Raw genomic sequence first — 13,633 nt, forward strand, 5'->3', positions numbered from 1 at the left:
GATTACTATGTGTCTCAGTGTGTTTCTCCTTGGGTTTATCCTGTGTGGGACTCTGCGCTTCCTGGACTTGGTGGCTATTTCCTTTACCATGTTAGGGAAGTTTTCGACTATAATCTCTTCACATATTTTCTCTGGTCATTTCTCTCTCTCTTGTCCTTCTGGGACCCCTATAATGCGAATGTTGTTGCACTTAATGTTGTCCCAGAGGTCTCTTAGGCTGTCTTCACTTCTTTTCATTCTTTTTTCTTTATTCTGTTCTGCAGCAGTGAATTCCACCATTGTGTCTTCCAGGTCACTTATCCGTTCTTCCGCCTCAGTTATTCTGCTATTGATTCCTTCTAGTGTATTTTTCATTTCAGTTATTGTATTGTTCATCTCTTTTTGTTTGTTCTTTAATTCTTCTAGGTCTTTGTTAAACATTTCTTACATCTTCTCGATCTTTGCCTCCATTCTTTTTCCGAGGTCCTGGATCATCTTCACTATCATTATTCTGAATTCTTTTTCTGGAAGGTTGCCTATCTCCACTTCATTTAGTTGTTTTTCTGGTGTTTTATCTTGTTCCTTCATCTGGTACATAGCCCTCTGCCTTTTCATCTTGTCTATCATTCTGTGAATGTGGTTTTTGTTCCATAGGCTACAGGATTGTAGTTTTTCTTGCTTCTGCTGTCTGCCCTCCGGTGGATGAGGCTATCGAAGAGGCTTATGCACGTTTCCTGATGGGAGGGACCGGCGGTGGGTAGAGCTGACTGTTGCTCTGGTGGGCGGAGCTCAGTAAAACTTTAATCCACCTGTCTACTGATGGGTGGGGCTGGGTTCCCTCCCTGTTGGTTGTTTGGCCTGACGCGAGCCAACACTGGAGCCTACCCAGGCTCTTTGGTGGGGCTAATGGCGGACTCTGGGAGGGCTCACGCCAAGCAGTACTTCCCAGAACTTCTGCTGCCAGTGTCCTTGTCCTCATTGTGAACCACATCTAGCCCCTGCCTCTGCAGGAGACCCTCCAACACCAGCAGGTAGGTCTGGTTCAGTCTCCCCTGGGGTCACTGCTCCTTCCCCTGGGTCCTGATGCGCACACTACTTTGTGGCTGCCCACCAAGAGTGGAGTCTCTGTTTCCCCCAGTTCTGTCAAAGTCCTGCAATCAAATCCCAGTGGCCTTCAAATTCGGATTCTCTAGGAATTCTTCCTCCCGTTGCCGGACCCCCAGGTTGGGAAGCCTGATGTGGGGCTCAGAACCTTCACTCCAGTGTGTGGACTTCTGTGGTATAAGTGTTCTCCAATCTGTGAGTCACCCACCCAGCAGTTATGTGATTTGATTTTACTGTGATTGTGCCCCTCCTACTGTCTCATTGTGGCTTCTTTGTCTTTGGATGTGGGGTATCATTTTGGTGAGTTCCAGTGTCCTCCTGTCGATGACTGTCCAGCAGCTAGTTGTGATTCAGGTGTTCTCGCAAGAGGGAGTGAGAGCATGTCCTTCTACTCCACCATCTTGGTTCCAATCCCTGTGGTCTTAAATTTAAATTAAGACCATTCAGGAAAGATGACAGTTTTTTCTAGCTACGTTCAACTGCCCTACATGGAGGAGGTGGAGAATTGAGAGTACGATGAAGGGGAAGGGGAAAGGGAGCACCTATAGTGATGGACCGTGAATCCAAACTGAGTAAGAAAGGAAATGAAGGGGTCGGTAGGCAGTGAAGATGTGAACTGGAGGTTTCATTGGGACCCATTATTTACCAGAATAGGTAATCTGGAAAGTTAGAAGATGGTTGTCAAAAAGTAGGATGTTTGATGTAGAGATCACAAGTCTACAGGCCACAGTGAATAAGGTCTAGAATATGACCACGGTAGTGAGTAGATGAGGAGGCCGTGGAATTGAAGAGTCAGGGTGTTGGATTAAATATTCAAAAGATTAGGATTTCAAACTGGTGAATGACCTTACATTACAGGTCATTTCTTCATCATGTGACATAGTACACATTTCTTCCCATTTGCACCATGACTAAAATTTCCATCATTGAAGAGTTCATGCTTTAGGAGAGCTTCAAGAAAACCAAACAGCCATCTCTAGGAAAAGCACTCTGACAAGGCAACAGCTGTCCAAACCACTTGATCCTGTAACACTGGAGCAATGCTGGCAGACACATGTGCAGTGTGGGTGGGGGAAGGTCTTTGAACTCTGATTTCTACTGTGATATTGAACAGGTTTTAAGTTGCTATTTAGATAGGAGTCAGAATTGGGATTTTCTGCTGCCTTTGATATGTTCTAAAAAGCTTCACTTTACTATCCAGATTGGCAGAAACAAACCAAAGAAAATCATTTCCCATGATACCGTATTTAATAGAAATATATGGGTTCAGTTCATCCATAAACATCTAAGTAAAGAATATTCTATTAGATCTTGGAGAAGAGGATTAAAAGGATGATGCTCCAAAAGAAACTGAGTCAACGGTTTCAGTTTTCAAGGTGCTAGAAGAACATGCAACTGAAGTGAAGATCATGTGACATCATCTGGCATAAATCCCACCCCATGGATGCCCCATCCAACCAGCATACCTCCTCTTACATGAAGACCTTCACCTCCACTCTGTCCACATGCCCCATCCAGTGCTCTACTTGCCCCACCAACCCGCCATTGACCTGCCCCACCAACACGTGTGATTCTCCTCTCCTCTGCTCCATTCACCTCAGCAACCTTCTCTGAAATGTCTACCTCTCCCATTCCCCCTATACAGCACTCTCAGACTGAAGCAAGACCCACAGACCCTTTTACTCTTCCTATTTCTCCCATTCTATTGTCCTTCTTTTAATGCCTTCTCTACCTAGGCCAGATTTCCTATACTGATGCGACTCTCAACTCCCTTGACGCTGGTTCCGAGCACACCCCCACACCTGCAATGATGACATCTTCTCTCTCTGCCTCTGAATAAGGGCTGCCAGGGGCTGCTTAGGGAAATCTTACAAGCGTGAAGTTATGGCTTCACATCTTGCCTGGGCCATCAGCACTCTCAACTATCTTTTCTTTTGTCCACCACCAATTTCTGGTTCTGTCTTTACAGTGGACACATCAGTGCTTTCTTTATCATTCTTCTCAAGCATGCTATGCAACCCAACTTCCTCAACACTGCCCACAAAGACCATGCATCCTGCACACATCTTAGGGCCATTCAGCAAGACCTTCTCCAACCTCCATTTTCCACCCTGGTACCCCTACAAGTAGCTGTATCTACTTTCACCTTTATTGACTCTAGAGGAAGATGGCTCCCAACTTCCTCAACTATGCTTAATCCTGCCCTCCCTGTTTCTTCCTGGAATCTCATTCCCTCTTGGGTAGATCATCACCTTATACTTCTCCAGGAGCTATCTTAATAGACCTCGTTGTGCCTCCACCTCCTTTCAGAGAAAGAACTCACTGACTCTGGGTTTGCTCCTCCAATGACTACTTGATCTTTTTTCCCTTTTCTTCAAATATCTTAGAAGCCTATACTCATTTGACTCGGCTTTCCCACTCACAACTCATTACCCACCTGTCTCTCACTGTGCCACCCACTGTCTCTGACTTCAGCACCTGCTATTCATCTCACCTGCTGAGATTGTTTTTGAAGTCCCTCGGCATGTGACTCAAACTCTCTGGCTTCTTTATGACTTTCCAAGACTCCCCTGCTGCTCTCCCACAACTTATATTCATGGTTCCATCCTTCACATGCCTTTAGTAGTAGTTTGAGCCATATGAAATCGCTGCAATAGAGTTCCCGAGTGGTTGAATACTGGCAGTTTCATATGGTTCAACCTAATTCTTTTTACACACCTCTTTTGTCACCAATCTCTTTTTATTGCATATATTTGAATGTGTGGTTATCACCCTTATCAGACTCTTAGTTCAGCTTGAGTGAAAGAATTTTGCTTTATTTATCTTCACTTTGCCAGCACCCAACCCAATGCCTATAACGTTAAAGGTACTTGGTTCACACCTGCTAGATGAACACTCCGTTCAGGAGTGGTACAGGGACAGTACTCAGGCCTTCCTGGCAAGGGCACCTGTAGGAATGAAGTTGTGCTAACCTGGATGCAAGATGCCGAGGAAGAGGAGAAAAAAGAGAAGAGGGGGAGCGGGAAGGAAAAATCCCAACCTTCCTCCCGGGAGCCCTGATTTGTACCTGTGGTGTTTCGGACGAGGGCTGGTGATGCTGCTTCTGAGACACAGAGCTGTGGCTGTCTGCTTTGCCTTTGGTGAGGAGCACACTCCCACGCACAGGCTTGGCAGGTTTAATTTCGGGAGTTACCAGAGTGGATTCTGAAGTTAACTTCCCCAGGGTCTCACTGCTCAGTCGCATCTGTCCCACGGCATTTTGGCTCAAAGCAGCAGCCTCCTGGGCTACACAGAGAGAGAGGGTTTATATTAAAAGTCACCTTAGGGGACTTCCCTGGTGGCGCAGTGGTTGAGAGTCTGCCTGCTAATGCAGGGGACACGGGTTCGAGCCCTGGTCTGGGAGGATCCCACATGCCACGGAGCAACTAGGCCCGTGAGCCACAACTACTGAGCCTGCACATCTGGAGCCTGTGCTCTGCAACAAGAGAGGCCGCGATAGTGAGAGGCCTGCACACTGCGATGAAGAGTGGCCCCCGCTTGCCGCAACTAGAGAAAGCCCTAACACAGAAACAAAGACCCAACACAGCAAAAATAAATAAATAAATTAAAAAAAAAAAGTCACCTTAGGATAATAAGGAAATAATAGCAAGGATGGCAATTTGAAACGTAGTGTGATTCTTCTGAAGACTACAAAGCCATCTCCACCTGCAGCTGGCTTAGCAGGGCTGAGAGAAGAGGCTCCACCCACTGAGGAGAGATGATGATGACGGTTGTGTGCAGAGCCTGGCCTGGTGCCCCGGGCTCTTCACTGCTCATCTTCCCAGGGGATCCCACGATACTCTCCCCCACTTTCTCTTCCAACCCAGAGGGTAATCATCTCTGAAACTGCTGGTACACTACAGTCCTGACTGCCCTGGAAACCTACCACAATGATTACTGTGTTGTTTTACAGTCTTTTTTCTTACTACATCTTCAAAACCCAGCATGTATTGTATACTGAGAGCACATCTCAGTTTGGACTAGGCACATTTCAAGGGGCCGGTGGGTCCTGCGTGGGACAGACAGGTTTAGACTGGTCACTTCCACTTCAGTACAGCCTGCTGACTCCACAGCAAACAGCAAATGCAGGTCTGGCTTTAACCCCATCACTGAGAGGGTTTTCTCCAAAGTCACCAGTGACCTCCGAACTGTGAACTACAGCGGCCCTCTTCTCAGGGCTCATTCTATCTGAACCTTCAGCCACCTCTGATTATATTCACTTACTGATTTCACACATTTTTACAAATCTTTACTCTGTGTCTACTATGTGCCAAGCACTAGTCTAGATGCCGGGAATACATTAGTGATGAAAACTAACACAAATCTCTGCCTTCTGAAGCTCACATTCGTGGCCGGGGCGGGGGTGGCGTGGAGGAGGCAGACAATAAAATAAGTAAATAAAATAAATAGTCTGTTAACTAGGGGTAAGGGCTATGAGGAAAATAAAGCGGGAAGGGTCTCCCAGACTCCAACCAGGGCTCCGCAGAGATGCGAAAGTCCTTCTGGCCTCGTCCCGCCTGTAGCTCTCCTGACTGCCCACCCTTCTGACCCTCACTCTGCCTTCTCCGCCTCCCCTGGCTTCTCCCCCTGCCCCCACCTCCTCCTAAAATGTGACGTGTTCCCCAAGCTCCCATCCTGCCCTATCCATCCCTCTCCTCTCTTTCTGGAACTTTCTGGGCTGATTTCCTCTACTCCAGCGGCTGCACCCCTCACCTTGTTGAGGAAGTCTCCCCCAGTTATTAAGCCTTTAGCTTGACATTACTTTCTCAGGGAGCTCAAATTCATGATTTGTCACGAGATGTCAACACAGCTCCAAAGACTTCTGTGAAATGCAGTTTATTTGACAGGAAAGGAAACAAAAAATCTAAGAGAACTGGAATTGTGATGCAGCCTGGGGTTCCCACTAAGTGGTATCAGAATATGCCACCCCAAAATATGACTACAGGAGTTCAGGATATGCCACCTTAAAATATGCTGCGTTGCATATTGGTTATTTTGAGCCGTAGGCACCTGAAACACAGTAAATGCAGGGAGTGGCTTTCCTTGACCTCCCCTTATTTGCTCAAAGACAGAACCTCCAAAAGAAGCTCCACTGTCACAAGTCCCCTTCCAGAGAGTTTCACCAACTAGGGAGATGGACTCTTATCACAGGAGAGGAGACTCAAGTCCATACCACACCCAGAAAGACTTTATCACAAACAGCCACACCTCCCATTGTAAGGGTCCCTCATCTTTCCTAAAAACCATCTTCCCTCCCCTAAGAGGACTACATCCCCCTTCCCTTTCCCTATTAAGGTGGCATCTACTTCTGAATTCTAAAGCCATCCATTTTCCCCTGAGTATCTCCCACGGTACATGAAGTATACATGTTAATAAACTTGTTTGTTTTTCTCTTGTTAATCTGTCTTTTATTGCAGGGGGGCTCAGTCAAGAACTCAGAAGAGTAGAGAGAAAATTATTCTTTCTCCCCTAGACCACTAAAGAGCTGTTTCTCTTATCTTCCCAGCAAAGAATCTTCCATTTCTCTAAGCATCCCATGCAGACGTATCAAGGGGAGGGGACACCCCTGAAAGCCCCAGCCAGTTTTATCATCTAGCAGGCATGGGACACTATCAGGAATGACGGCATGCTGTTCTAAGTATTTATATAAAAAAGATTCTACTCTGAGCAGGTATTCTCATTATATTTGATAGATTTTCCCACTGAGCAGCCACCCTCCTGCCCTGTATGTCTTTAGAGAATCCGGGAGAGCCAGGATTCTTAACCTCTGGTAGGTAAGGCCTCACTACTATGGGGTTTAAAAACTCAATTAATTTTCCTTTCCAGTAAACTTTCTCCTCCTCCCATGTTCCCTGTCTTGGTAAATGACATTGCTCTCTTCCTGGTTTCTGTGACCAGAAATCTTGGTGTGAACATCATCTTGAATGCCTCCCCCTCCTTCAATTCCCTGCCATGCATGCGGCTATCAGGTCAGCCAGCCCAGCCCCACTCATATTCAGCTTCACCTCTCTTCCATTACAAGACATCACTAGAGCTCCTTTCCTACTGCAACTTTCGGACCATTTCTCCCATAGGGTGAAAACTGCCCAACTCCTCTTTTCCTTCAAAATAAAATTGAAATTCCTAATCTTGGCATTAAATTCAACTATGATTGGCCTTAACCTGCCTTCCCACCTTTAATTTACTGTCAGCTTCCCTGCTTTCTTGGCCTGGAATATCCTTATCTTCATCTTTGCCTGTCAACATTCTCCTCCTCCTTCAAAGCCCACTTCCATGAAAAGTTCCCCAAATCATGCTTGTTGGAACCCAACTATCCCAAAGTTGGTCTTTCACAGAAGCTGGTAGTTCTGTTACATTATTTTCCTCTGCCCTGAATGAGCACATGTCTGCTCCCCTCCAGGGGTCACTCCCAAAGGTGTAGGCCACATCTCTTCCATCGCCCTGCTCCCTGCAGTGCCAAGTGCATTGGGCAGTCAGGAGAGCCACAGGTGTCTGGTGGAGAGAATTCTCTGGGATGCTAACTGGCAGCATGTTATAAGTCAGCCTTCAATGGGGCTGTGGAGAAAAGCTCGGTGGGGGAAACTGAGAAGGTGCATTACCAGTGGGGTAAGGGCCACTTGGCCACAAAGAGTCAGGGGAAATGGCTCTCACCATACTCCTCTTCCTTCATGGACTGCTCTAGGGCGGCCCTGATGCAGAGCTCACGGGCCCGGATCCCTGCGACGTTGCTGCCATCGGAGATGGCTTGCAGCACAATGGAGTCGAAGTTCAGGCAGGCTGCACTGTAGTACCTGGCCATGCTGACTGCAGTGGCTGACTTTCCTATTAAAAAAGGTCAGGAGGTTGAATTTCACAGCTCTCATTTCCTCAGTGTCCTAGACAGAAGAAGCTTCTATAACAGAGGCTACTGGAAAGTCATCTCTCCAAGGTCTCTGCCTCTAAGTCTCTCGTGTGGCCAGAGGTGGCAGCAGAAAAGAGAGGCAAGACCTGAGCCAGGAGTTAGGACCGTGGATTCTGGTCCTAATTCTACCCCTGATGAGCTCTGTGCTATGGCAACCCACGTCCCCTCTGGATTTTCTCCTCGGCTTAAAAAGTGATTCTATCAGATGAGCTTTAAAAATTTTGTAGCTCTTACTGTCTCTGATTCTAATGGGAAGAGACTTTTTTGGTTTAAAGAATAACTTGTGTTGATTTTTTTTCTCATTCAAAATACCTGCTTATTAAAAAGAAAGCAGAAAATTCAGAAATAACAGCAGGGATAAAAGAAATTTGATCTTCCAGAGAGACTACAGTTAGCATATGGCTGCCCAGTATGCATATGTAACTATTTTATTCGTATTTCTTATTAAAAAAGAATGGGTTATGTGGTAGGTTGAATAATGCCTCCCCCACTCAGATGTCCACATTCCAATCCCTGGAACCTGTGAATATGTTACCTTATATGTTAAAGGGACTTCGCAGGTATGATTAAGAATCTTGATGTTGGAGATTGCCCTGGAGTATCTGGGTGGGCCCAATGTAATAACAAGGGTCCTTATAAGAGAAGCAGGATGCTCAGAGTAAGAACAGGTGATGCGATGATGAAAGCAAAGAGAGAGACAGACAGAGAGTGAGAGAGAGAGAGACGAGACAGATAGACAGACAGACTACAAGATGTTATGATGCTGGTTCTGAAGATGGAGGAAGGGGCCATGACCCAGGGAATGCAGATAATGTTTCTAGAAGCAAGAAAAGGCAAGGAAATGGATTCTTCGCTATAGCCTTGAGAAAGGATGAAGCCCTGTTGACCCATTTTAGACTTCTGACCTCCAGAATTCTAAGAAAGTAAATTTGCATTTTTTTAAGTCACTAAATTTGTAGTTATTTGTTACAGTAGCAATAGGATATTAATACAGATAACAAATTGTAAGCATGGCATTTTTTTTCTTACTTAAAACGATATATATCATGAGCATTTTTCTATTCATTCAATACACTTCTATGGTACTTTTTTTATTGTGATAGTATACATGCAAAATTTACCATTTTAACTGTTTTTAAGTGTACAGCTCAGCTGCTAAGGATATTCACATTGTTGTGCAACCATCACCACCATCCATCTCCAGCACGTTTTCATCTTCCCAAGTGGAAACTCTTTGCCCAGTAAACAATAACCTCTCATTCCTCCCTTTTCTCAGCCCCTGGAAACCACCATTCTACTTCATGTCTCTATGAATATGACTACTCTAGGTACCTTATGTAAATGGAATCATATAGTAGTTGTTCTTTTATGTCTAGCTTATTTCACTTAGCATAATGTCTTCAAGGTTCATCTATGTTGTAGCATGTGTGAGGATTTCCTTCCTTTTGTAGGTGAAAAATATCCCATTATACCACATTTAGTTTATCCACTCATCCATCAATGGATACTTGGGCTGTTTCTACCTTTTCGTTATTGTGAATAATGCTGCTATGAAAATGGGTGTACAAGACACTGTTTATAATGGCGATATAATTCACTGCGTGAATATACTATGGCTTAATTAACTAGTCCCGCATATTGAATGCTTCAAGTGCTCCCAGATTCTTAGTATGGTCACCAATGCTGCAGTGAACACTCATGCAGTTAATCTTTGTCGACGTGATTATTTTCCTAAGATAAATTTTTAGAAGTAATACTGCCAAGCCAAAGAGTTTGCACATATTCTTCCCCCCTCTCTCTCTTTTTTAAAAATATTGACATATGTCATGAATTTTTAAATTTATTTATTTATGGCTGTGTTGGGTCTTCATTTCTGTGCCAGGGCTTTCTCTAGTTGTGGCAAGCGGGGGCCACTCTTCATCGCGGTGTGCAGGCCTCTCACTATCGCGGCCTCTCTTGTTGCGGAGCACAGGCTCCAGACGCGCAAGCTCAGTAACTGTATGCGCAGGCTCAGTAATTGTGGCTCACGGGCCCAGTTGCTCCACGGCATGTGGGATCTTCCCAGACCAGGGCTCGAACCCATGTCCCCTGCATTGGCAGGCAGATTCTCAACCACTGTGCCACCAGGGAAGCCCCCCCTTCTCTTTTTAAATAACTTAATGTCTTGGATTTTTCTTTAATATTTTAATGTTATTAAATTATTGAAAGAATGCAAGCTCCAACAATTCAGAGATGTATTAATTAAGAATGAGGTGTCCCTGCTCTTTCTCTAACTCCATATCTCTGAAGTTGGCAATTTAACAATTTGGGGATAATCCTTTGGTATATAAATTTCAAACAGAAGGGTCTTTTACTGCCTCAAAAATTACACATGCAGGACTTCCCTGGTGGCGCAGTGCTTAAGAATACGCCTACCACCGCAGGGGACATGGGTTCAAGCCCTGGTCCGGGAAGATCCCACATGCCGCAGAGCAACTAAGCCCACGCGCCACAACTACTGAGCCTGCGCTCTAGAGCATGCAAGCCACAACTACTGAGCCCACATGTCACAATTACTGAAGCCCATGCACCTAGAGCCTGCGCTCTGCAACAAGAGAAGCCACCGCAATGAGAAGCCCGTGCACCACAACAGAGAGCAGCCCCCACTCGCCGCAACTAGAGATAGCCCGCATGCAGCAACGAAGACCCAACGCAGCCAAAAATAAATAAATAAATAAATAAAATAAATAAATTAAAGAAAAGGCATCACCCAGAGGTTAAAAAAAAAAAAATTACATGTGCAAACTTCACCATAAACCCCTCAGGGCTGTGCATACCTGACAAGGGCGTCCCATGGATGACGATAGCGATGCCTTTCCGGTTCTTGGCCATGCGGCCTTCTGCAGAAATGTCAATGCCCAGGTGGCGAGCAATGGCCTTGCTCACTGGGTTGTTCTCTACTTCCCCAACCTCCTCTGAAGAGTGGCTGTCAATGTTGTGAAGCTTGTCAGCTGCAAATTAAATATGCATGGGTGTGTGTGTGCATGCACATACATGCGGACACACCCAGAACTCACCTGGGTTCTGAAGGAAGTGGGGACGACTTTTTCTTAGTAAACATCCTATTTTAAAATAACAAACGTAATCTGCTGCAGATGTTGCCTCACTCCCCCTGTAGTGCACGAAAGTGCCCGTTTTGGCTAATAATCTGTCCATAGCTACTACAATTGAAAATACAGATACTCTTTGACTCTTAATCCCACTTTGGGGAATCTCTTCTCCTGAAAAATAATATTGGAAACTAGCTGAATATGCAACAGTAAGGGAAATGACTAAATAAATGATGGCATATTCATATTGTAGAATTAATATATAATAGTGCTAGAAAGATGCATTTTATGGAGAAAGGTGAAAGGCACTGAACAGCCTTCCCACTTTTGCTTAGAGAGAACAGGTACCCCAACATTAAAATGCTTGGTTACTTTGAATCATGATTTTTTCCAGGCTTTCTTCATCCTCCTCTTCATCTGGGTAGGTCTCGGACTTGACCATTGGGATATGCTGCTCTTCCAGGTAGGATGTGACAGAGATCCCTCGGCTAAGCGAGGTCCTCTTCGTGCTGTCAGAGGTTTCCTGTTCTGACAAGGGACTATCGTCCTCTTCTGCCAGGGAGCAAAGGATGGAAACACACAGGAAGAGTTGGGAGGAGGACAAGGGAGATAGGGCAGAAGAGGGAAGAGAGACAAAGAGGAGAATCACTGAACTGGTTACCATCACCCTGGACTATCTGACCCCAATAAACAAGAACTGCAGTCAGTCTGCTGTTAAATTTCTCTGCCCAGAGTGTTTCTACATTTTAACATTAAAAAATACACACCAAAATTATACATTTGGTTTAGAAAATTTGGGAAATTCAAAAGAGCAAAAATGATAAAATTTAGCTACAGAAATAAATATAAATAGACAAAGAAATGGTGATAGAGGAACAGCAGCTTCATTTTATGATACCAGTATAGGAGAGTGGCAACCTCTCAGATTTTTTTTTTTTTTTTTTTTTTGGTACGCGGGCCTCTCACTGTTGCGGCCTCTCCCGTTGTGGAGCACAGGCTCCGGACGTGCAGACTCAGCGGCCATGGCTCATGGGTCCAGCCGCTCCGCGGCATGTGGGATCTTCCCGGACTGGGGCACAAACTCGTGTCCCCTGCATCGGCAGGTGGACTCTCAACCACTGCGCCACCAGGGAAGCCCCCTCTCAGATTTTTAATTTTTAATTTTTCAAAACTGAAGTTGGGATCATACTATACACATACCAATTTGTAGCCTGCATTCCCCCTTAATTTATCATGAACATTTCTCCATGTCATTGTTGAGCACATCTACTACTTTATCTGCCCCGCACCATTGTCAATGCCCCTATTCCACAGAGTTTCAGTGGGTGCATTGGGATGTCATTGTACAAGGTGACCCAGCTCTACCCTGGAGCCAAGACACCTTCTTTGTTTAATTTTGAATTTGAGTCAGAGAGGTTGTAGCTCTCCTGGGAATGGCAACAACACGACTTGTAGCTGCTGGCCTTCCCTGGATGTGGTTTGGAAGCAGAGAAGGACGTGTACTCTGTGACAGCAGAGTAAGCAGATGCTCAGAGAGGTGCTGGTGAGAAGCAGAGGGAGCGCCTCCCTGGACTTCTACTGACTCTCAGGTCCTGGCTCTAGATCACCTTTCCATGGGCCAAATGGAAAAATGAACCCACAACCAAGGCGTGTAGGACAGGGATGAGAGCGATGGGCCCTTCTCAGCTCTCACTAAGTCCTCTTTACATTGCAGACCCTCGTGACTCTCTGCCTCAGGCCACTAGGCAGTCCTGAGTTTAAATGTCTATCCCCCCACCCCTCCCTGACTTTGAGCTCTCAAAGGTAGGGGCTGATTTCATTGATCTTTCTTCTAGCACTTCAGCTCAGTGCTTGGAACATAGTGGGTGCTTGTTATGGGCTGAACTGGTTCCCATAAAGTTCATTTGCTGAAGTCCTAAGCACCACCCCCGTGCCACACTCCACTCCCTGCCCCAGTATCCCAGAATGTGACTATTTGAAGTTAGGGCCTTTCAAGAGGTAGTTAAGTTAAAATGAGTGTCCTAAGCCATCCACAGTCCAATATCACTGGTGTTCTTATAGGAAGAGATTAGGACACAGACACACAGAGGGAAGTCCTTGTGAACACACAGGGGGAAGACAGGCATCTACAAGCCACGGAGGGAGGTTCAGTAGAAAACATTCCACCAACACCTTGATCTTGGATTTCTAGCCTCCAGAATTATGAGAAAATAAGTTTTGCTTGGTTAAGCCCCCCAGTCTGTGGTATTTGCAGTGGCAGTTCTAGTGAACTAATATGCTCAATAAATACAACCAGGAGACTGGGTGGACAGGCAGCCTTCTTCTCTCATCTTCTCCTTTTAGGGCAGATTAGTGTTCTCCGACTACCTTCTGTCTTGAGAGACATCAAGACAGGTCCAAGGGCAGGAGAAATGGACTTCATTCATTCATTCATTAACTCTTACAGAAACATTTATCAGGCACTATGATGTATCAGGTGCTGGTCCATGCACTGGGTGTACATTGCGGAATACATGATCAC

At 45.5% G+C, this 13,633-nt stretch overlaps 1 protein-coding gene across 1 annotated transcript in view; it reads right to left on the minus strand.

The window, feature by feature from the left end:
* HYDIN (HYDIN axonemal central pair apparatus protein) overlaps positions 1 to 13,633 on the minus strand; it is a 433,475-nt gene that overhangs the window by 96,196 nt on the left and 323,646 nt on the right. The window contains exons 39-42 of the mRNA XM_027119341.1: positions 11,485 to 11,664; positions 10,840 to 11,013; positions 7,774 to 7,944; positions 4,151 to 4,368 (exon numbers count right to left, since the gene is read on the minus strand). Coding sequence (XP_026975142.1) covers positions 4,151 to 4,368; positions 7,774 to 7,944; positions 10,840 to 11,013; positions 11,485 to 11,664 — 743 coding nt within the window. The remainder of the gene's footprint in view (positions 1 to 4,150; positions 4,369 to 7,773; positions 7,945 to 10,839; positions 11,014 to 11,484; positions 11,665 to 13,633) is intronic.

This window comes from Aethalodelphis obliquidens, unplaced genomic scaffold (assembly GCF_003676395.1).
Source record: "Aethalodelphis obliquidens isolate GAN/ISIS:26980383/991018 unplaced genomic scaffold, ASM367639v1 scaffold20, whole genome shotgun sequence".
In the NCBI taxonomy this organism is placed as follows: Eukaryota; Metazoa; Chordata; class Mammalia; order Artiodactyla; family Delphinidae; genus Aethalodelphis; species Aethalodelphis obliquidens.